General features: G+C 39.7%; 1 protein-coding gene across 4 annotated transcripts in view; it reads right to left on the minus strand.

The window, feature by feature from the left end:
* Window positions 1-23,682, minus strand: part of cdh22 (cadherin 22) — a 238,991-nt gene that overhangs the window by 22,387 nt on the left and 192,922 nt on the right. For all 4 annotated transcript variants that reach the window (XM_077529529.1, XM_077529533.1, XM_077529532.1 and 1 more), the window contains 4 exons: window positions 23,255-23,436; window positions 21,092-21,348; window positions 17,326-17,462; window positions 5,344-5,465 (listed from right to left, as the gene is read on the minus strand). In XM_077529529.1, the coding sequence (XP_077385655.1) occupies window positions 5,344-5,465; window positions 17,326-17,462; window positions 21,092-21,348; window positions 23,255-23,436 (698 nt within the window). The remainder of the gene's footprint in view (window positions 1-5,343; window positions 5,466-17,325; window positions 17,463-21,091; window positions 21,349-23,254; window positions 23,437-23,682) is intronic.

Below are 23,682 nucleotides of genomic sequence, written 5' to 3' on the forward strand. Positions count from 1 at the left end.
GCATTGAGAGGGAAAGTTTTATCCTTGACATTCATCAAATAAATAGGAAAAAAGGGACATACCAGCAACAGACAATAAAGGCAGAAGAGTCTGAAATTTGGCACTTGAAAGTTTTCTTTGCCAAAGCAAACTCAATTGACTGATCTGCAAAGGTACCTGAACTTTTCTTGTGTTGTTAAATTCATGCCACTGGGGCTAGTATTTTTTATTTCCATTTTTTTTAAATTTTTTAATTCCAAATAATCACAGTTTTCCCCCCAATTAAACATTTGTCACCCCCAGAATTCTCCGTTCAATGCAATTCAGACTAGGGACGGGTATCAATTCAGATTTCCAAACTTGATTTGACTCGATTCACGATTCACATTGATTTTCGCAATACCAATTTTACTTTTATAGGGAAAACATTCCCAGAAGTACCAATGCTAGGGGAGGGGTGGATGTTTGGGGGGTAGTTTTAAAAGTATCGATTCATGGCTTTATGAATCAATATTATATCGATTCAATATTGATATTTTAGACCCAGCCCTAATTCAGTCCCCTGAGGACCATCCTGCATATCACATTCACTGCCAGCCCAACAAAAATGCATCGTTTGACGTATTTTTCCGTCAATGGCAATGAATGATATCAACCGGTCACGATGCAAAAAATATTCCTGTGGCATGAGAACATATTCAGGGGAATAGATGTCAGGCACTTGTAACAATCTCCAGATATCCCTCTGCCGAAAGATTGTCTCTCATTGTCCAGTACTCTTATTTGTTGTCTGTTCTGATCAACATGACCTGGCTGACTGAGAACGTACACAGATAGTCAACGACTCCGACTCCCAAAGCCTCGCGAAAACATCGACAACAAGCCCATCCAATAATCTCCAGCGAAGACTACAGATACTGTCGATGAAGACGAGCAGATCATCTGCGCTACGCATCTTGGCGAAGCCGCGCGCGCCACTCCAGGAGAGGGTCTCGGCCCATTTGCCTGAGCCAACATGGATGCCAGGAGCAGCCTTCTGTGAAAAAAAGTTTGGAAACTCGGCGCGGGCAATTTGACAGTTGATTTGGTTTGCGTCGATGTGAAATATAGCAGGTGTTGTGTGGGCTCTCATACATTCTGCCAGCGTCTCGGGCGCGCAACAAAAAGCAGCGTGAGCGCTTTCAAACGTTGAGGTTTATTTATTTATTTCCCGCTTTTCACAGTAGCCAGATGGAATGGAGAGGAGTGTCGCGTTCTTCTCGGGGCGCGCGAGGCAAGGAGGAGAAACTCATCACAACTATTTGACTTTTACTTGAAGTGAAGGAAATATTTTTTTTTCTTCTTCTATTTATGCCGGTTTCAATGAGATGTTGCCCTTTGAGATTCCACCAGAATGCTGCCGGATTGTATTTTCACTTTTCTTTTTGGTAACTTATTTCCAAGGAAAATGGAAAATTTAAGTAGCGCATTTCCAACCTTACATGGCCCTCGAAGCGTTTTTACATTTTGACTACTCATTATTGATGAAGTATCAGGAGCAACCGGGGGTTCATTTGCTACTCAAGGATACTTTGACGCTGTCACAAGAGACTGGGACCGAGCCGGCAACCTTCGAAATCTTGGGGTGCTAATAGACTCAAAACCTGACCCGGCAATCATATTAGATTCATCACAAAAACAGCCTTTTACCAGCTGAAAAACATATCCAGACCGAAGGACTGCATGCTTCAAGCAGACCAAGAGAAGCAGACTGGATTGCTGTAACGGTCTTCTGACTGGACTCTCTCAAAAAGAACATGAGACAATTCAGAACGCTGCGGCTCGAGTTCTGACCAAAACAAAGAGATCAGAACACATTACTCAAGTACTTAAGGATTTAACACTGGCTCCCAGTCAGCTGTAGAATCGATTTGAAAGTTCTGCTACTGGTCTATAAATCACTAAATGGTTTGGGTCCTGAATATATCCAAGAAATGCTGATTGAGTACAAACCCAAGCAGGGCTCTGAGATCAACAGACTTGGGCCAACTAGTGGAACCATGAGTTCAAAGCAAACATGGTGAAGCTGCATTTAGCTATTATGCTGCACACAGATGGAATAGGCTGCAAACAGAAGTGAAGTGTAAATGCTTTTAAATCCTGGTTAAAAACTTTGTTTTTTTTCTCATACCTTTGATTAGGGAATTTTAAACAGCTTTAATTAAGTTTTTAATCTTATTATTATTATTATTATTATTATTATTATTATTATTATTATTATTATTATTATTATTATTATTATTATTATTTTAAACTTCCTTATGGTAAATGTTTTAATAATGTTTTAAGATTTTTAGTTTGTAACCTATTTTCATTTATTTTTCTTCCTCTGAATATTAACTATTGTTTGTTGATGCTTGTGTAAAGCACATTGAGTCGCCTTGTGGATGAAATGTGCTTTACAAATAAACTTGCCTTGCCTAACAATAATCATAATCATCATCATAATTTGTACGTAATTCGGAACGTGCTACAATCTACGATTAGCCTATGCTAGTGCAATACTGTATTTAAAAAAACAAAAAACAAAAAACCCCCACATATAATCCATGAATATAAAATAATCCAATGAAACTCACATCAAGTCAAAAACTTTCTTGACTATATGTTCTGTGCCTGCACAACTGCAATCACGTTAGTCAGATCAATAATCCACCCATTTCATTTATTCTTATTTATTTATTTTTTATTTTTTAATCCATCATCCATTTTGCCTTGTACTGCCACTTTCTGACTAAAAATGACATCTCAATGCTGAAGTGCTCTACCTTGTTTCATGTTTTCTGATTTGACGTTCCTTATAAACCAAATTTGTCACAAGTTGTTGTCAATGTTTTTGAGAACATATTTTGCACCAACTAACAGATTTTATTTTTTTTTTAGTCATGACAACCGTGCCTCTGATATGAACGTGGAATTTCAAATAAACAATTGCAGTTCCTTTAACCAAACTTCTCTGCCCACGCAACACATCCCGTCGCTTTAAATCATGCAGCATTTCAGTCGGACCCCTGTTACCTATGAAAATAATAGGTCGGGGGAAAAAGTATGGTTTTCCCTCAGGCCCCCCCTCTTGTGAATCCCCCAGAGACTGAAAATGAGTGCTGGAAAGCCTTTGGCCAAAGGCAAACACATTTTCATTCAATCCCAGCAGCGGCAGCAGCGGCAGCAGCGGCAGCCATCTCCACAACACCATAAAAAGCCAGAACAGACAAGTAAAAATTGATGCGAATAACCTTTCATATGCACCCCCCACCTTTCCATCCCCCCTCACAGGTGCCTACAGTTGCTAGGTCGGCATTTCCCTGTGTTTATACGAAGCGCTTGCGCAATGCTTGCGGGTTTTGGTGCAGGACGGCTAATCAACTGATGATTAGGAGCTGAAGGTTAATGCGGGCTTCGTTTGAAGGTTGGAGGATTTTTTATTTATGTATTTTTTTTTTTGGTGTAATGGAAGAAAAAAAAAGTAGCAGGTGACGGGAATTGTGAAATGTAAGCGTTTTTAAAGGCTCGTGGATGAAGAGGAGGAAAAAAAAAGAGGAGGACAGACCCGAACCTCATTACACATGTAAATACGACATCCAGCATGGAGGCTGCACTATTTTTTTTTAAGCCTTGTTTTTTAATCACCCCTTTTGTTTTCAACATGTAATTGGGTCCAACTTAGCATTTCCACTGTGTGTGCCGAGCATAAAAACACCCGAATAACCCTTTGAATTTTTAATGTTTATCAGCGAAAAAGAGCAAGAACCCACCGACAAGGAAATGGTCTCACCTGTGCCGGTGACTTTTCACGCTGCTTAATGCTCCAAAATAACTTCTTGAATCTTTTTTTTTTTTTTTTTAACTCATTCACTGCCAGCCATTTTAGAAAATTTCAAAATTTTCAATACTCACATGTTCAATAATTATATATAAGCCGAATCTACCAAATGACAGAATAGACTCCCTACTTTTTTGCCTCGTCCCGTTCTTTTATAATTGACAGTAGAAAAATTGAAAAATTGCCAAAATACAGCCATATCTCCCATGGACTTTGAAACTGTGTTTATTTCTTATAAAATGGGGCAATGATGTCATCTACCGGTGGTTGGGCATCAGTAAAGTTGTTTCCAAATTTGACATTTACAGTGGAGCATAATCAGATTCTGCCCCATTTATCCCCGCTCTAAAAAATATATAATTGACGAGTATATTTGTCAAAGGCAGTGAATGAGTTTAAAATGTAGGTTGCACCTCTTGCTACAATTTGGTGCATCTGCTTAGCACATGCGCATTTATAACCATCAACAACAATTGAGATCCAGTAAAACAAGCATTTTGGCGGGTTGCACAAACGACCAAAACTCAACGACTCAAAACTACCTCAAAGCCTCATCCAAGCACATTGAACACTTTACTCATGTGGAAATGTAGGTTGAACGACTGCAAACTCAACTTTAAATCTAACTTGAAAGAACTACCAGGAATTAAAATAGGCGTGGCACGGTGGGGCAGTGGTTAGCACGTCAGCCTCCCAGTACTGGGGACTCGGGTTCGAGTCCAGGCTCCGCCCTTCCTGAGTGGAGTTTGCATGTTCTCCCCATGCCCGCGTGGGTCTTCTCCGGGTACTCCGGTCTCCTCCCACATTCCAAAGACATGCATGTCTCTGAATTGTCCCTCGGTGTGCTTGCGAGTGTCGTCTCTGCGTGCCCTGCGATTGGCTGGCAACCAGTTCAGGGTGTACCCCACCTTAGTGCCCAAAGCCAGCTGAGATAGGCTCCAGCACCCCCCACGACCCTTGTGAGGAATAAGCGGTCAAGAAAATGGATGGATGGATGAATAAATATAGTAACAACGTAAGCTGTACCTGCTGTGCTCATGTTGGCCTGTTAGGGGCAGTGTGGTGCCGCACATGCATGTGCATACGCACATCACATTGTTACATTACATTGTTGTTACATTGCGCTTACATTACAAATGATTGGTAGCCATTACTCACTCTTGCATGAACCACGACAAGGGCAGGCAACATTTTCTCAGACCTTCCACATCTTGGTCACCACCTCTTACTGCTACTTCCCTGAGGCAGCAGACATTCAAATTCTTGACTTTGACTTTTCTATCCCCTTATCCTCATAGGTGCACGGGTGAGCTGGTGCTTTTATCCAGGCAGACTTTGGACGAGAAGAATGGTACACCCTGGACTAGTTGCCAGCCAGCCTCTTTCACACCCTTGGACAATTTAGGGTTTTGAATTAACTGGAGAATTGTGTTATTGGAATTTGGGAGAAAGCCGTAGTACCCAGAGGAAAAAATGTGTGCGAGTAGTCGAAAGTCAATTACCTGGCCCGCCTTGGCATCTTCGCACACGGAGGCTTCGTAGGGTGTGGCCAGCTCGGGAGGGTTGTCGTTGACGTCCAGTATCCGAATGCTCACAGATGAGCGCGACGCCATGGTGTGGTTATCTACGTGGGAAACAAACAAAAAAGAGCAGCGGGTCCGTTGAGTCTCCTCCTGTTTTTTTTTTGTTTTTTTTCATCTCCGTCGGCCTTTCACTTGAATCAACGCGGCTGTCTGCAAAAGGGTTATTTGATTTTCACAAGTTAGCCGCCGCACTTTGCCGGATCGCGCTGTCAAAACGCTGACGTTGACAAAAGAGCGCAAGAGGTGCCGGCGTGCTGACTTTACAACGCCGGGGCCCCACGCACACGATAATGCAGTAAAAATCTAACGCGGTGACAATACGGAAGCCGCTTGTCGCCGCCGTTTGTAAGGAAAGAAGTCAAAAAAGCGTGAGCGCAACATGCTGACAGATTTATTTATTAAAGCAGCTGTTTTGCTCTGTCAAGAAAGCAGAAGGGAAAGACGTACACAGAATCTGACAAGGCTCTTCCCGTACGGAAGGAAAACAGTCGGCTCGGCTTTGTGGCTCACTTGCGTCAGGTTTTTAATGCAACGCCTCCTCCATTTGCACACAAAAACGACTTATGGCATCTGAGAGCGGTGTTGGGAGGAAACGCAGTCGGAGTCACTGTCGCGTTTTAAAGTCAATAAATATATCTGATTGAGAATTCCGGCCTATTTGACCGTTTTATTTTGATTTGCATGTTTATTGGCACACTATAGAAACCCGTCAAATAAGATAAGTTCAAGAAAATAAAACTGAATTTATCATATTCTAACACAGTGGCGTCCAAACTACGGCCATTTGCGGCCCGCCGTCCATTTTTCAGTGGCCCACGGACATATGCTAAAAAAAAAAAAAAAAGGCATTTGACTCAGTTAAAAAAAATAAACAAAACAAAAATGTTTGGAGATGGTCAAAGTAAGAAGGGAGGGTATCGGAAAACAGGTTATTTTAGTTAACTAAAACTAATGAAAAAAAAATACAATTCAAAAAACAATATTGTTGCCGAAATACAATAAAAACAAAAATACTTTTTAAAAAACGAAAACTAACTGAAACTACATTTTATGTTTACAAAACTTAACTAAAACTAACTATAATTATAGCAAAAATGTCCTCCGTTTTAGTCTTTGGTAATGAATTTAATGCATGAGCCTTTGTGGATGATTTTTAAATGTGATTTTTAGTAAATTTACTTTGATACAAACCGGAATAATGACGTTTGAAAGTATGTCACACAGAAGTGACGTCATCGAGCAGCAGCCAATAGAAAAGCACCTTCAGATGATGTCACTCCCATGGTGTTTTTTTTTTTAATGTTGCGCACAAGTAATAGACATTTTGAAAAAAATAATACTAATACTAATACTGAAACTAACAAACTAAACTTAAAACTAAGCATTTTTTTTTTTTTAAAGAACTCAACTAATAAAAACTAACAGAACCACCCTGAAAACTAATAAAAATTAACTAAAATAAAAAACTCCAAAACTATAATTACCCTACGGCCATATTACAAATAAATTGCTTTATATACTGTAGAATTTTTCTAAATATGCAAAAGCACAAATAAATTATTTGCACAATTTTTAGGACTAAACAATTTCTCTTCATAACATTATGTGGCCCTTGCGTCCTTCCGATTCTCTGCATGTGGCCCTCAAATGAAAACACCCCCGCTCTAACAGTATAAAACAACAATTTACTACTGTCCACAAAAATATACCAGACGCCAATTATTCAAATGTTCGCATCCAGCGCTTCGCTAATACGCCGAGCTGATGAGGAACACGTAATCGGAAAGGCGCTTGTTTTATTCATTAGGACATTTAAGCGAGATCACACGGGAGCAAGAACGCGCGCACCCGGGCGGCGCTCTTAATGGGCTCAAATGTCAACGTGGGAGGTGTGAGGACGTTATAATTAGCGCAATCAAAAGCTACTTGAAATTGCTTTGACATCTCCTTGTATCTTCATTTGCCCAATGTCCTCACTTAAAACATTATGCACAGGCGGCGCCTATATATGAATTCTATACGTAGTATGTATCGGCCTATATAATGTGCATGTGAGTGAGAGAGAAACAATTCCAGGTTGGAGACGGAAAGCAAATCAGAAAGGAAAATTAAGCAAAATGAGTCGTGCTGGCTTCAGGTGTTAGTTTGATATCATACTTGATTAGAGAAAAAAAATTTTTATGAGCACATCAGCAGTCACAGCACACGTAATTGTGAGTCATCCCAAAAAAAAGAAAGAAAGAAAGAAAGAAGGAAAAACCAAGCCAGTAAGTACAAACGCAACCACTGGAGTAAAAAGTCAGTCATTGACGTCGAATGTTAAAAACTATTAACAAAAGCGGTTGGCGACACTTGCATTTATGTCATCAAAACATCATCAAAACAAGTTAACTAAGTATTTACCACACACTCCCTTACCAACCTTCCTCCATATTTACCCACCTACCGACATACATAACTACCTATTTTGCTAATTTAATCAACTTAGCCAATTAGTTGTTAGCATTAACAACATAACTCTCAAGCTAACTACATGGCTAACTCACTAGCTAATGGGCTAGCAAACTAGCAAACCAATTAAAGGGATGCGTGACTCATTGAGCCATTTTCAGCAGTAAAAAGTTAACAATTGTCAACTGATGATGACATCACCTGTGCTGAGGAAGTAGGTAACGACCAATCATGGCTCAGTTTACTGACCAAACCCAGAAAACAGGTGAGCCATGATTGGCCGTTACCTACATCCTGAGCACAGGTGATGTCATCATTAGGGATGTAACGATATCCAAACATCACGATACGATATTATCACGATATGAAAGTCACAATAGAATAATTGTCACGATATTGCGGGGAGGAAGGCGATACAAAAAAAATGTCACAATATTGTAAAAAAAAACAAAAAAAAAACACAATATTGTGTTTTTTATACATTACAGCAATGCATATAAAAACACCTACAATTTATAATACCACTTAAAATTGAGGCACTTACTAGTTGAGTTCCTCCACATATTGACTCGGTTCACAAACATATTACATTCTCCTTCATCTGACCATTAGTGTGGATTTTCAACATAGAAGGGCCAAAACATGCCTTGCAAAAATTAAACTGCACTAAAAAAAAAATAGTCACCTGAGGGTGCTAGAACTGCACAAATGGAAACCAACCCGACATAACAGATGTGCTGGCTTTTAATATCGTGACATGACGACAACGATATATATGGTGGCAGTTTTAATTAATTAATATCGCGGTAACACAATATTGCCGTTATCGTTGCATCCCTAGTCATCATCGGTCGACAGCAAGCAGAAAAAAAAAAAAAAAAAAAAAAAAACTTTTCAAAGGTATTGATTGTACATGAAAAATAATGAAGTCATCAAATTCATTTCTGGACAAAATATTAACTTTTCACTGCTGAAAATTGTTCAATGAGTCAAGTATCCATTTAACTATAAATCGAACTAGCTAAGGTGTACCTACCTAACCTAGCTAAACTAACTTTAAAATCAAACTAATTCATCGCTCATCCACCATCAATTAATACCACAGTAATAGAGCAATAATATATATATTTTTAATAGATGTATAAATATGGCTACAGCTCTTGTATGGGAGCCAGTGGCTATGCCAAAATAATAGACACAGTAGAGACATTGTGCAGCTCTCTGTGCAATCTCTGCACATACAGTGTCGAGTCCAGTAGTGTCCCGTCCCGGCAGCTGATGAGAATGCTGGCCGCCGCTAATAGTATAATCCTCACATCAATGCCGTTTTTTGTGTGGTTTTTTTTTGTTTTTTTAAATGGGTCCGCATTGTAGCGGAGTGGGAACGAGATCAGAACGGCGGGGAAGAGCTCCGCCGGCGAAAGATATCGTTTGTGTTCTGCTAATTTTGTCTCCTCATTATGTCGCCTGTCCCCGCTGAGTCCCAATGAAAAGCCGCAATCGTCCCATGTTGCACATTAAACATTTCAATTTCCGCAATTGAAAACAGATGAAACAATGTAAGAATTTCCCACACTCGTGCGGCCCAAGCTATGTGGCGGCGAGAGGAGAAAAAAAAACAAACAAACAAAGAAAAGCTATCAAGTGAGACAGATTCATTCATGTGGCGCTGTTCGAAATATGTCTGCTGATGGACAAGAAGAAGAAAAGGATTGCGTTGTGGAGATTGTTGGTATCTTTTGTGGCACTCGCCAGCTGCTGCGCAGGTTGCTGGGACTCACTGTGCCACAAACTGGCACTCAATTATTCTGACACCAACTTGGAGAAAGACAAATAAAATATTTTTTTGGACTGTAAATGCGCCTCCCGGACGCATGCATGAGCGTCTGGTCTCTAGTGGCTCTTACTTTTGTCCGACTTTTATTGAGTTAAGACTATAGGGATGTAACGATATCCAAACTCACGATAAGATATCACGATAGGTAGCTCACGATACGATAATTATCACGAAAATTGTGGGGAGGCTGGCGATATTTAAAAAAAGGTCACAAAAAATGAGTTCATACAAAAAAAAAAGCACAATATTGTGCTTTTGTATATAACAAAATTATTATTATTATTATTATTATTAGCACAATATTGTGCTTTTGTACATAACATAAATGTTGTTGTTATCATTAATATTATTATTATTATTGTTATTGTTTTATTGTTATTGTTATTATGTTGTGTTGTGAATGCACGCACACATTGAGTTCCTCCACATATTGGTTTGCTTCACAGGCATATTACGTTCCCCTTCATCTGACAGTGCAGCTTTTAAACATAGAAGGGCCAAAACATCCCTAATGAAAATTAAATTGCACTAAAAAAAATAAAAAATAAAATAGCCACAAAGGGGTGCTAGAACTGCACAAATGGAAATCAACCTGACTTTTTTTTTTTTTTTTTTAACAGATGTGTTGCATTTAAATGTCGTGAGCATGACGACGACGATAGTTTTGTATGAATTGCGACAAAGTGGAAATATAATTCGAGTTTGGACCAGACTCCGTTACTTCCCCTTCAATCAAAGACATTTTGGACAATGTTATGTGTCCAGATGTGCGGGGATAATTCGGGGAACGTCCCTTTCTGTGACTCAAACTATTTTCACCAGTACACAAAAACAACGAATAATAAAGTACCGTTACTTCCTACGGTTCCGAAAGGCAGAATGCATTTTTCAAACTTGTCTTCAAACAGAGACTCTGCATTGTTTTAACTGTATTTCTTTTTCTATGTCTTAGTTTTACTCCATATGCAGCACTTTGTATGCAGCGATGGTTAGTTTTTAAAGCGCTTTAAGACATATAAAAGCACACGTATTTTACCGAGGACCTCTCGGAAAGTGTAGCTTAAAATGAGCCGTTAAGGCTTTGACAGGAATGTAACAAGCGGAGAAAAAAAAAATAATGATGTCCATGAGAAGGACAGACGCCGCACGAATCAAATAATGAAACGGGGTTATATGTGATACTGAGAAGAAAGACGGAGAACGAAAAATGCACTCTTTCCATAACAATATTCAGACAAAAAAACGAGGCGGGGAAATCATTTTGTTGCTATCGATATAAAGCAACAGGGAATAACAAAGCATCTCCTGACATCGCCTTGCTGCTCCTCGTGTTTGCGGGTGTTTTGAAGGTGGTTGTTCGCCAAACTAATTCAAGAATATATGTGATGCGGAATCTTGTTTTCAACTGATAGGCAAGACCTCAGGGGGTTTCATGCCAGTGTCAGTAACAATGTGACTTGTAATATGTCACGAGCACGTTGTGTTTCATCATTGACAATATTTATTTTTTTTTTTCTTACCGTGCGTGGAATTGTCAATGTGGAGTAAATGTTTTTTTTGACTGGCAAATACGTTCAAACGTATTTGCAAATACGTGTAAACATATTTAAATACGTTAGAACGTACTTGCAAATACTGTCAAAGCTACTTGCATAAACGTACTTTAAACAAATGTTCAAAACATATTTGAAAACACGTTTAAAAGCTTGGCCTACTTGCGGTTACGTACTTTAAATACGTTAGAACGTACTTGCAAATACTGTCAAATCTATTTGCATAAACGTACTTCAAACATGTTCAAAGCGTATTTGAAAACACGTTTAAAAGGTAGGCCTACTTGCAGGTACGTACTTGTGCAGGCTAAATGCTAACAATGTAGCAATGCCACGGGGTATGGAATTGCGCATGCGCATACCCAGCAGCATTTGAGGAAAAGATGAAGAACGGAAATCATGCACTGCAAACAAAATAAATGTTTACTTCATTTTTTAACATATTGATATAGTGGAGCAAAACATAGCTAAGTATGCTATGTTTTTAGCATTTAGCTAAAAGTACGTTTATAAATACGTTTCAGCGTATGTAAAACATGTTCACTCCACATTGGCAGTTCCACGTTTTCATATATTCTAGATTAAATAGTGGGGGGGGGTCATTAAATGCATTCAGCAAATCCTTGACTACAATTGTACCAAAGCATGTTTGGCCCATTTGGTCACTAACCAAACGTTTCTTTTTTTTTTTTTTCTTTTACGCCTTTTACAACCAAAACACTGCTGCTTTTCACAAAAGAGGCACCATATTCATACAACACAACCTTTAGGAATGACATTTCCCCCATTGCATGACGGCAATCTGCTACTGTGCACAGTCTGAACACGCAAATGTCACACAACTGATCCATACACGTCTCAATTGGACTGGTCACGTATCGCTTTTGGAATCAAGTACTTTTTTTTTTTTTTTCTTTCCCCTCCTTTTCCAGACATCTCTATTAGGTACTAACATGTTGTCTGAGTGGAAAAGTACAACATGATTGAGTCCTTGCTGGCCTTTGGAAGAGCATCGCGGCGGAGAATTGTCTATTTCATCCCGCAGCCGTGACCTCTTGATTGAATTTGTCACGGCGACACGTCGTGACACATTACGGCACGTCGGTAACCTTTTGCGGCAGAAGCACTCTCGCTGATTTCTTTCCTTGTTCTTCTGTGACATCGGGAAAAAAAAAAAATATGGAGGTTTTGTGGAGATACAATTTACAATAGGAAAGTGACTGGTCACATAGAGGGTGACATTTTTTGTGTTGAAAATTAATGAAGCATGTAACGCCTGTTCTTAAAGCGCTTTATAAATAAAGTTGAGTTGAGTAATTAGTTTGGCATGGATGGATGGATGGATGGATGGATAGATAGATAGATAGATGGATAGATAGATGGATGGATAGATGGATAGATGGATGGATAGACGGATAGACGGATAGACAGACAGATAGATAGATAGATAGATAGATAGATAGATAGATAGATAGATAGATAGATAGATAGATAGATAGATAGATAGATAGATAGATAGATAGATAGATGGATGGATGGATGGATGGATGGATGGATGGACGGACAGACAGACAGACGGACAGACGGACAGACGGACAGACGGATAGACGGATAGATAGATAGATAGATGAAGATCGTTTTAAGTTGTTTAATGCCACTCTTAGTTAAGGTTTCCTGTCAAACAAAAACAAAGACTTTTACACATTATGTGTTTCGAACAACCACATACCTTTGCCTTTAAGTCTGCTAGCTTAATGCTAACAAATAATGAGAAATGTAATATACGAGCTCATGAATAACATCAAACTATTGTGGTCTTGCAACACATTAATGAACATATATGTTGTGAAATAAAGTAAAATTTAACTAACAATATAAAAAAAATAATGACCTCCAAGTGCCTTGTGAACGTCACGTGACCAAAACCCAAAAGAACAGCTGAGTCATTTCGAGGCGATGTGCTTAGGACAAACTCCGTTTTGTTTGTTATTTGCTCTATTCTTCCGTGTTTTGATGAAACACACAACAGTGCCTGTTGGGTAGAATCATGTTTTGATGTTGTAAAAATCCAACTGCGCACATTTATTTGCCAGACAGACAATTTATGCTGCAGTGAACCTGCTTTTTCCCTTCAACACTGCAAGAGATAAAGACTTTCCAACCGCACCTGTATCTGTCTATCTATCCCCAGGGTGAACCAACCTGTCTGGGTAAGAAGAAGAAGAAGAAAAAAAACATTTCAGCTATGTGATATCATACTTGCTATCAGAAAATGATATGTCAGTCTAACTTAGCTGGATGTGTTAGGGAAAGTGCTAAATAAGTGTTAGGGCGAGGTGGAACTTTTAATTGGATGAATGTGAAAATGGGGCTGCGTGCTTGGTACTGGAGAAGGAGCACACGGTTATGCAGTTGCTGACATTTTAATGTGCATCTTGCACTTTGCTAGTCCGGGTTAATCCCGGGGGGCTCAGACGGGGCCGAGCGCGGTCGCAAAGCTCTTGTCACTTGTCCAAATCGTGGCGATACAATAGTTCAAAAGGTGGCCAAAAGGACGCGCGGCGTAATTAAAGGTCGGTGGCCGGTTTTAACGATGTCCTCAAGACAAGTCGAACCCTGTGGCACCTGCGGCCTTAAAGCGGACATATTATGGAAAACAGACTTTTTAATGGCTTGTATACAAAATGTGTGGGTGGAGTGGGGAATTAACCCTTTTTTTTTTTTTTTTTTACTGCCACACGTTATATATATATAAAAAAAAAAATAAATAAACAAGCCCACAAGTGCCAGCTGATTTCGAGCATTTTAACTCATCTTTCAAGGCAAAACAGAATATTGTGTACTTTTACTACATTTACAACGTGGCGGTCAACGCGTTAAACAAAACAAGTAACTGCTTATTTCCATAAATGCGTCAGTAGTCAGCGATTGCGTCTGAATTTTGTGAATTGTATCGTTTCAGTAAGTAAAATGAACCTTAATAAGCACCTCAACGACAAGATTCTCTGACCCCAACTTGTGAGCCGGCCAGACAACACATTAGGTCAAAGCCGACAAGTGAGCGGAACTGCACTGAGCTTTGTTTTAGATTAGCTTTTGCTTTTTGATTAGCATCACATCAAATTGTTTCCCCAGTGAAGTTGTTGTCATAGTGGGAGTGTATATTTGTGTTTGCCTATGAAGTGCTGCCTTCAGAAAGGAAAATGCAGTCCATTCAATTTTGTAAAGTGTGCTATCATTCTTGATCTTTGGGTTATTTTGAATCTTCTATAATTAGCAGAGACTGAAATAGGGAAAACACTTTTTTTTCCCCGCATCTTGAAAGATTATGTAAGATATCGGCGACAAATCCCAAAAAAACAAATGCCACATCTGACTCTTGATATTTTTATGAACGTTCCTCAAAGATGTTTTATCAAATGAGCGCCGGTCAATCAACCTTAGAAGTTCCACGTGGCTGGATTACTTAATAGATCAGAATGTTCTCCTCAGCATAAGAGTAGTTAGCCATGCAAATCACAAATTGCACCAAAGTTATAAGGGAATAAATGCCAATTATGTTGTCTTTCCATTGGCCTGTTAATTAAAGAACTTTAGCAGATAATGATGGCGGCAATTGGAGATTGTCTGTTAACCGGCTCCGGTTTATTTTTGTTCACCGTACGGACGAGACGTGTCAATCATTGCAGCAATTCTAACTTTCAGGCAGCATTATTTTGCTTCAATTTTGATTTCTTGACAAGACGAGCGAAGTGCATTCATTCATTTAATGATGGAGCTGAATGAGTCCCTCTCGACACTCATATTGCTCTTGCACTGACGAAACTGGATAATAGAATCAAATTAGGACATATAGAAAAGTCGATATAATGTGTAATCTTCTTTTAAACTGTTTCTGTAGCTTTATGTCTGTGAGGATTCAAAATCATCCAGGCCAATCTTTTCATGTTTCGGTTTTGAGTTTTGGTTTAGTTTGGGGTGTTTATGTTGTCCGGTTTTGTCTCCCCTAGTCTCGTCATAGTTACCCTCGTCCACTTTTGTGTGTCTCTCCTCCACTTTTTCTCTACGTCTAGTCCAAGTTTCTCTAAGTCTAGTCCACATTTCCCTACGTCTAGTCCAAGTTTCGCTACGTCTAGTTTAAGTTTCTCTACGTCTAGTTTAAGTTTCTCTACGTCTAGTCCACCTTTCGCTACATCTAGTCCACATTTCTCTACGTCTAGTCCAAGTTTCTCTAAGTCTAGTCCACTTTTCTCTGTGTCTAGTCCAAGTTTCTCTACGTCTAGTCCAAGTTTCTCTATATCTAGTCCATGTTTCTCTATATCTAGTCCATGTTTCTCTATGTCTAGTCCACGTTTCTCTATGTCAAGTCCACGTTTCTCTACGTCTAGTCCAAGTTTCTCTACGTCTAGTCCAAGTTTCTCTACGTCTAGTCTAAGTTTCACTAATCTAGTCCACATTTTCTACGTCTAGTCCAAGTTTCTCTACGTCTAGTTCAAGTTTCCCTACGTCTAGTCCAAGTTTCTCTAAGTCTAGTTCCAGTTTCACTACGTCTAGTCCAAGTTTCTCTACGTCTAGTCCAAGTTTCTCTATGTCTAGTCCAAGTATCTCTACGTCTAGTCCACGTTTCTCTACGTCTAGTCCAAGTTTCTCTACGTAGTCCAAGTTTCTCTATGTCTAGTCCAAGTTTCTCTACGTCTAGTCCAAGTATCTCTACGTCTAGTCCACGTTTCTCTACGTCTAGTCCAAGTTTCTCTAAGTCTAGTCCACATTTCACTACGTCTAGTCCTAGTTTCCCTACATCTAGTCCAAGTTTCTCTAAGTCTAGTCCACATTTCTCTATGTCTAGTCCAAGTTTCTCTATGTCCAGTTCAAGTTTCCCTACGTCTAGTCCACATTTCTCTACGTCTAGTCCAAGTTTCTCTACGTCTGGTCCAACTTTCTCTAAGTCTAGTCCAAGTTTCTCTAAGTGTAATCCACATTTCTCTACGTCTAGTCCAAGTTTCCCTACATCTAGTCCAAGTTTCTCAACGTCTGGTCAAGTGTTCTCTCGTCCACGTCAACTCAAGTCTCTCCATATCAATTCAAATCTGTCCTGCCACGTCTGTCCAAGTCATGCCAAGTCTGTCCACCTCCAGCCCAGTCATGTCAACCAGCTTCCCCTTTCCCAGGCAAGCCTTGGTCCCCAGTCTGCTCACGTTCCGTCACGTCTTGTCCGTCACCCTCTTTGTCAATAAAGTTCTTCATGTTTCCCTTTCCAACTGTCTCCCTGCCTTGTTTCTCCGCCATTGGGTACATCCACCACATCCATACTCCACTCAATGTGACAAATCTAAGCCGTAAAAGGTCAATTGAGGGGACTGGACTCTTCATGTTTTTTTGTTTTTTGTTTTGCAACACATAGGCCAAGTGGCTCTTAACCTGGGTTCAATCGAACCCCAGTGGTTGGTTGAGTCAGACTCGGGTTCAACGGAGGTCAATGTCAACAATATTTTATACACAAGAGCCTTTGCTAAGCTAGTATAAAAACAGAGACGACCGTGTCTCTCAACAGCCACCTCACAGGTTACCATTTAACTCATTCACTGCCATTGACGGAAAAAGACGTCAAATGATGCATTTTTTTGCTGGTCTGGGAATGAATGTGTTAATAAATAACTTTAAAAAAAAATCTAAGTGGCCCTTGCAGCTTTCTATTTTTCTGTCTGTGGCCGTCAGAGGAAAAAGTTTGGACACCCCTGCTGTACATTATAGCAACAATTTATAATTGCTTCATTGATTTTTACCATGTTTAACTCATTCACTGCCATTGACGGAAAAGGACGTCAAATGATGCATTTTTTGCTGGTCTGGCAATGAATGTGTTAAGAAATGAGATCATTTCTCTGGCAATCACAACACAAATACAAATGTAAAACGCAGTAATAATCACGCTGACATGGGAAGATGACATTTAAGACACTTTCAGAAAGGTTAGCAGACATAAACGCAATCAAACCCTTCTTGATAATATCACAATTTATACGTCATATATGCAAAAATTTGTATAACGAGCTAGCATACCTGCTTCCACGGCCTTGACGGTGATATTGTGCCAGCCGGCTGTCTCGCGGTCCAAAATCTTGTCCAGCGTGATGGCGCCCGAGTTGGGATCAATGTGGAAGATCATGTCCTGGTCCGTGCTGTGATCGATGGAGAACCTTCGGCAAAAAAAATATAAGAGACCATTATTAGTTTCAACCTTTTTTTTTTATTTATTTTATTTTTTTACAAAGTATCATTTTGTATTTCAAATGAATCATAGCTGAGTCCGCATTGGATTACTAGTTGTTGTTTTTTTGTCATCACTTTGTTTTGTTGTTGTATAACTGAATCAAAACAAGGAAGCTCTAACAGCAAGAACTATTATTTATGTTTATTTACTTTTGAATTCTTATTACACTTAATACACTATATTATTCCAGACTGTGCTCCAGTCCGCTGCCATCTAATAGCGTCCAATGATAATTGATGATTGATTGATTGATTAAATGATTAATTTTAAATATATAAAGAATTAACAGATATGTGTAAAAATTACAACCAAAACTGCAAGGAGCGTCCAGGTTCTGTACTGTAAATAAAGTTTTCCAAAATTTCAACATCATTTCCAATTTATTTATTTTTTAAATAAAAATCATAGGGAGTTCCTAGTATCAGCATTGTTTCTGTAAAGTGGAAATTTTAAATAAATCCATAAATGAAAACGTGCCTGTATCTGACTGAGCGACAAATGCATGGGAACGTCAAGATTCGTAAAACTTCGTAAAACCAATGCCGATATTTGTCAAAATGCCAAATATCGGCACCGATAATCGTCCGGGCCGATAATCGGTCCATTCTTAATTATGTCAGACATTTATTTTCATTTTACAAAGACTTGTACACTTTGAAAAGAAATCATTTTCACTGAGATCCCACACAAGCAACAGTTGAAGCTGCCATCCAAATTCAGCTACGTGAACCACTACACCGCCAATAACTTTTCTTGCTACCAACTAACCACTTCTCCTTGCTCCCATTTTCTTGTTTTTGCCTTAGACTGAACAGATTTTTTTTTTCTTGTGTGTGGATTGCAGCACATCTTCTCCTTACATAAATCTCTTGTTCCTTTGGATGAAAGCGTCTTTCTTTTTAATCCACCGCAGCTGCAACACAACAAAACTTGACCGACAAGCGCCCATTTCTCCCCCCAAATCCATAAACAGGGATTTATCTTCTTAAAATTTGACAGAAATCTTTTTTTTTTTTTTTTCCCCCGTACTTGTTGTCTATCCGGGATCATCTTTTGACAGGTGCAGCTGTCTGCCAGCTGTTTGATTTACCTGCTGGAATATGCGCCATGCGTTTTTTTTGTTTTTGTTTTTTTTTAGCTGCGGCCATTTGAAGCTTGTGGCAAAGCACCCGAGAGAAGCATTGCTATAAATTCTGCCACTCTTTGAGTTTCTTGTCCCCGCCCCCATAAACTCAAAGCTGGGGTTGCATTCATATGCAGGTCTTAAAAGAGCTCGTGTGCGACTAAAGCGCCCGAGGCCATGAGCTTGCCAACTTAGCCTAGTTGGAGGCTTTTTGGCCAGATTCTCCCCTCATCCGTCCTCCCATCACACTTAACTCATTTACTCCCAATAACGTATAAATACGTTTTTTTTAAATGTTCTAAGTGTCCCAAAGACGTATTTATATGTTTGTTTTTTGTTTGTTTTTTAAATGCTAGAGCATACAGAAGGCTTTGATGCAGCCTCTCAACTGCAAAGAACGGTTGCAGAAATGGTAGTTATGACACAAACGGCCAGCAGGTGGCAGCAGAGCCAAGGAGATCAACCAGGGCCATGTAGAAAAAAAGCTCAATTACTTACAATTTTAAATCGATTTGTGAAAACTGATGAAACTTAGCTATATTCTAATGCTAATTGCTGCAAAACGGAAACAGATAGAAAGAGGAGACTTTAATCTTTCTTTTGGTCGGTTCCATGCTTTTATAGCAACAGAACACAATATTCTGTGGGCCTTGCAAAATCAGTCAAAATGCAGTCAAACAGCCGGGAGCGAACGGGATTGCTTCTGTGGAAATGGCTGGTAGTGAATGAGTTAATCACCCGTTCATTTTCTAATGCGCACACGTAACCACACACAAGCGTACATGTAACACACATACACACACAGGCACGGCCTGGTAGCTCCGGGCTGGCCTGTGAACGACAACGCTTGCCAGTGTGTTGTACTTTATTACACCTGGAACCTGTGCGCCTCATGCATTTTTAATGGGGGTAATTTGCACGGGCCCCCGCGAGTGTCAGTGTTACACTCCGTCAGCGACACTGTCTTAGCCCTTATCTACTTCCCCCATCCTCCCCCGCCTCCCGAGCCCGCAATCGCTCTTCCCGAGGATGCGTAAACCCAAGACCTCGGTACAGCAAGATTACTCGGCGATACCGTCTCTTATCATGCGCCGCGATCATACAAAAAAAAAAAAAAAAGAGAGAGAAAGAGACTGACGATGAAGCGCCATCCATTGTGCAGTTTGAGATGAAATCGGTGGGCCCCGTCGGTGAATTATGGGGTCTTTTTTTAAGCCCATTTTTCACGATATAAATTTGGTTCCAATAAAAATTGTATTTACAGTGGTTTAGCCTGCAGAAGGACAGAAAAAAAAATTGTGTTGCTTTTTTCCCTTCCTGTCATCATATCCAGCAGTGGGGAGAGCCTCTTTTGCATTGTTTACTGACGTCAGCGTTGACCTTTATTTCTTGCATGGCAAAAAAGTGCGTCAATTCAAGCTTAATTTAGTCCAGTTAAACTGCACTCAATTATGGGATTTTAAACAGTCCAAATTGGTTTGCATCCTGACAACATGTCCAAACACACCAGCAATTCCCAAACTTGAGCAGACACAAATTTAGAAATGTGTCTCCTCCCTAGGAACCAATTATCAAATATATTATGTAGGAGTATAATGGTACAAGTGTTCAGAATTTTTTATTGAGGCATAAATGTTAATGTATAGAGAAGGTGGTGAACAACTAAAGATTGTTTTGTAGTCATCTAAAATGTTATAAAAAACCAAGTTGAGGTTGAGTAATTGTTGATATGACGCCAGTCAGAAAAATATTGTTGTCGATCATCTGCTACAGAAGTACATTCAGTATAAAAGTGTGTTCGCTAATTAAAATGGGAATGGGGAGGGGAGGTGTGGTCTAAACTGGAACTAAGTTTGAGGGACAGTTTGGGCAGCCAATGGAAATCCATGCATCCGTCAGCCCATCCAAACGTCCATCCACCTGTCCATCCATCCATCCAGCCATCCATCCATCTGTACATCCATCCATCTGTACATCTAAACATCTGTCCGTCCATCCGTCTGTTTGTCCATCCATCATCCATCCATCCATCCATCCATCCATCCATCCACCTGTACATCCATCCATCCATTTATCAGTCCATCCATCCATCCATCCATCCATCCATCCATCCATTGCTCCACCTGTACATCCATCCATCGCTCAATCTGTACATACATCCACCCATCGGTTTGTCCATCCATCCATCCATCCATTAGCCATCCATCCATCCATTAGCCATCCATCCATCCATCCATCCATCCGTCCGTCCATCCATTCATCTGTCCGTCCATCCATCCATCGCTCCACCTGTACATCCATCCATCTATCAATCCATCCATCCATCCATCCATCGCTCCACCTGTACATCCATTCATCCATCCATCCATCTGTCCGTCCATCTGTCCATCCATCCATCCATAAGACTTGTCTAGGTTTGCGGCTTTTCATACCTGACCGGTTTACCCTTCACATCGGGGTCTCGGGCCGTGACGACCCCAACCAGCGCTCCCACTTTGGCATCCTCCTTCACCTCCATGACGGCGCCATCAGCAGGCAGAAATTGCGGCGGCTCGTCCACGTCCGACACGCTGACCCGGACGATGGTCTGGTCCCGGAAGGAGCCCAAGTCCACGAAGCGAGGGTCCACGTGCTTATTCACGGCCTCGACCACTACATTGTGTGTGCGCTTGCTCTCAAAGTCCAATGGCTAGAAGTGAAAATAAAGAAAAAAAGAAAGAAAGTGTGTTTTGTCTCAGTTGCGGCTGTCAGACACCCTCATTAAGAAGTTATTGAGCCAAAACACTGGCAACCTAATTCACCCTGCTGTCACTTTTATTAAACAAAAACAGCAACAAAGAAGTCAGATAATTGTGCACATTTCCTGCAAAGAATATTGGATCACCCTAGAAAGAGCGACAACAACATCATCAACATTTTCTGGACACGTTTGAGAGAGAGAGAGGAAAAAAAAAAAAAAACGTAGTGGAAAGATTACATAAATATTCTTGAAGTCGAACACCTTAAATGTACGAGCAAAATCAGGTTAAGCCAGGAAATTATAATGATTTATACTTACTAACACTATATACTAATGAAATATACATGTTTACTTTTTTTTTTTTTCTTCCAATTTCTGGTACACTAATTCCTACCTTGTATTATGTCAATTTCATTATATGTGTATAACCACAAGAAACATTCAGATATTACTTGGAAGTCAACCTGCAGATTGTGTTCAACTTTGGAAGTTCCACTGTACATTGTGTAATCAATATTTAAGTAAAACCATTTGGGTCCCCCCCCCCAAAAAAAAAATGGGGGACAGAAGGAGCCCATTTCGCTCCATCAAGGTATAATCTACAATAATTAGCCCAACACTCCCCTTTGGGATAATTGCTGTGCAATTGTTTGGATCCGTTCCAGGACCAAAAACGTGGCTGTATAACTCAAATGGCAGAACTACAAGGGTACCACCCGATTACAATGTATACCAGAGGTGTCCAAACTACGGCCCGGGGGCCATTTGCGGCCCGCCGTCCATTTTTTTTAGTGGCCCGCGACATATGCTAAAAATGGCCTTTGACTCAGTTCAAGTAAAATAAAAACAAAAATGTTTGGAGATGGTCAAAGTAAGAATGGAGAATGTCAAAAAACACAGGTGCTATTAACGGTTATTTTAGTTAACTAAAACTAACGAAAAAACAAAAATTCAAAAAACAATTTCGTTAACGAAATAAAATAAAAACGAAGATGCTTTTAAAAAGAAAAGAAAACTCACTGAAACTACATTTTATGTTTACAAAACCAACTATAATACAACTATAATTATAGCAAAAATGTTCTTTGTTTTAGTCTTTGGTAATTAATTGAATGCATGAGCCTTTGGGGATGATTTTAAATGTGATTTTTAGTAGATTTATTTTGATATAAACCGGAATAATGACGTTGCGCCCATGGTGTTTTTTGAATGTTGTGCACGAGTAATACACATTTAAAAAAACAAAAACAAAAAAAACAACAAAAACTAATACTGCGCCTAACTAAACTAAAACTAAGCATTTATTAAATAACTAAAACTAATTAAAAAAAAAACTAACAGAACCACCCTGAAAACTAATTAAAACTAACTAAATTAAAATAAAAAAAAACTCAAAACAAAATAAAAACTAAAATGAAAAATTCTAAAACCTATAATAAGCCTACTGCCATATTACAAATTTATATACTGTAGCATTTTTCTAAATATGCAAAAGCACAAATAAATTATTTGTACAATTTTTAGGACTAAACACAATTTCTCTTCATAACATTATGTGGCCCTTGCGACCTTCTGATTTTCTGGATGTGGCCCTCAAATGAAAAAGTTTGGACACCCCTGATGTATAGTCTGAAAAATGTATAAAAAAAAAAATAAAAAATCATGGTTTCAAATTCCCCATTTTTTATTTACTTTTTTTTCACCTATTGATTAGTCACTGAAAAACTCACTGAATGTCTGCTTTTGGCATCTTGGCGCCAAGTAACGTCTTGAGTGAGGAGCATCATTTAAACAAAAGTAGCACTTATGCCAGCATATGTTTTGCACCTACAGAACGGTTGGGATCGTCACGTACCTTCTTGATGGAGACGACAGCTTCTTGCGTCACGTCGTCGGTGGTCACCTTGAAGAGCTCGCCCCCTTCCTGGATCAGGTAGCTCATGTCCGTGTTCTCTCCCATGTCGGCGTCCGTGGCGATGACGCGTCCCACCGGCGTGCCGACGGCGGCGCCTTCCGACACCATGAACTGGTACATCTCTGGCGGACGCGTAACGACAGGGACAGAATTCAACGCCGTTCGATTGCCACTAAATCCATAAAAGTTATCAAGACAAAAAAGAATGAGAAAACATCGACTTCCTTTTTTACTGTCACTCACCTTGCATTTTACCCTTTCTTATGATGATGGACTAAATTCAGAGTCTATCAGAGCGGTGAATTCATTACCCCTTTGCGAGGTTTATCCCTCTGACTGTGCAAACACGATTTAGAAAGATGTAAAAG

Source organism: Festucalex cinctus, chromosome 8 (assembly GCF_051991245.1).
Source record: "Festucalex cinctus isolate MCC-2025b chromosome 8, RoL_Fcin_1.0, whole genome shotgun sequence".
Lineage (NCBI taxonomy): Eukaryota > Metazoa > Chordata > Actinopteri > Syngnathiformes > Syngnathidae > Festucalex > Festucalex cinctus.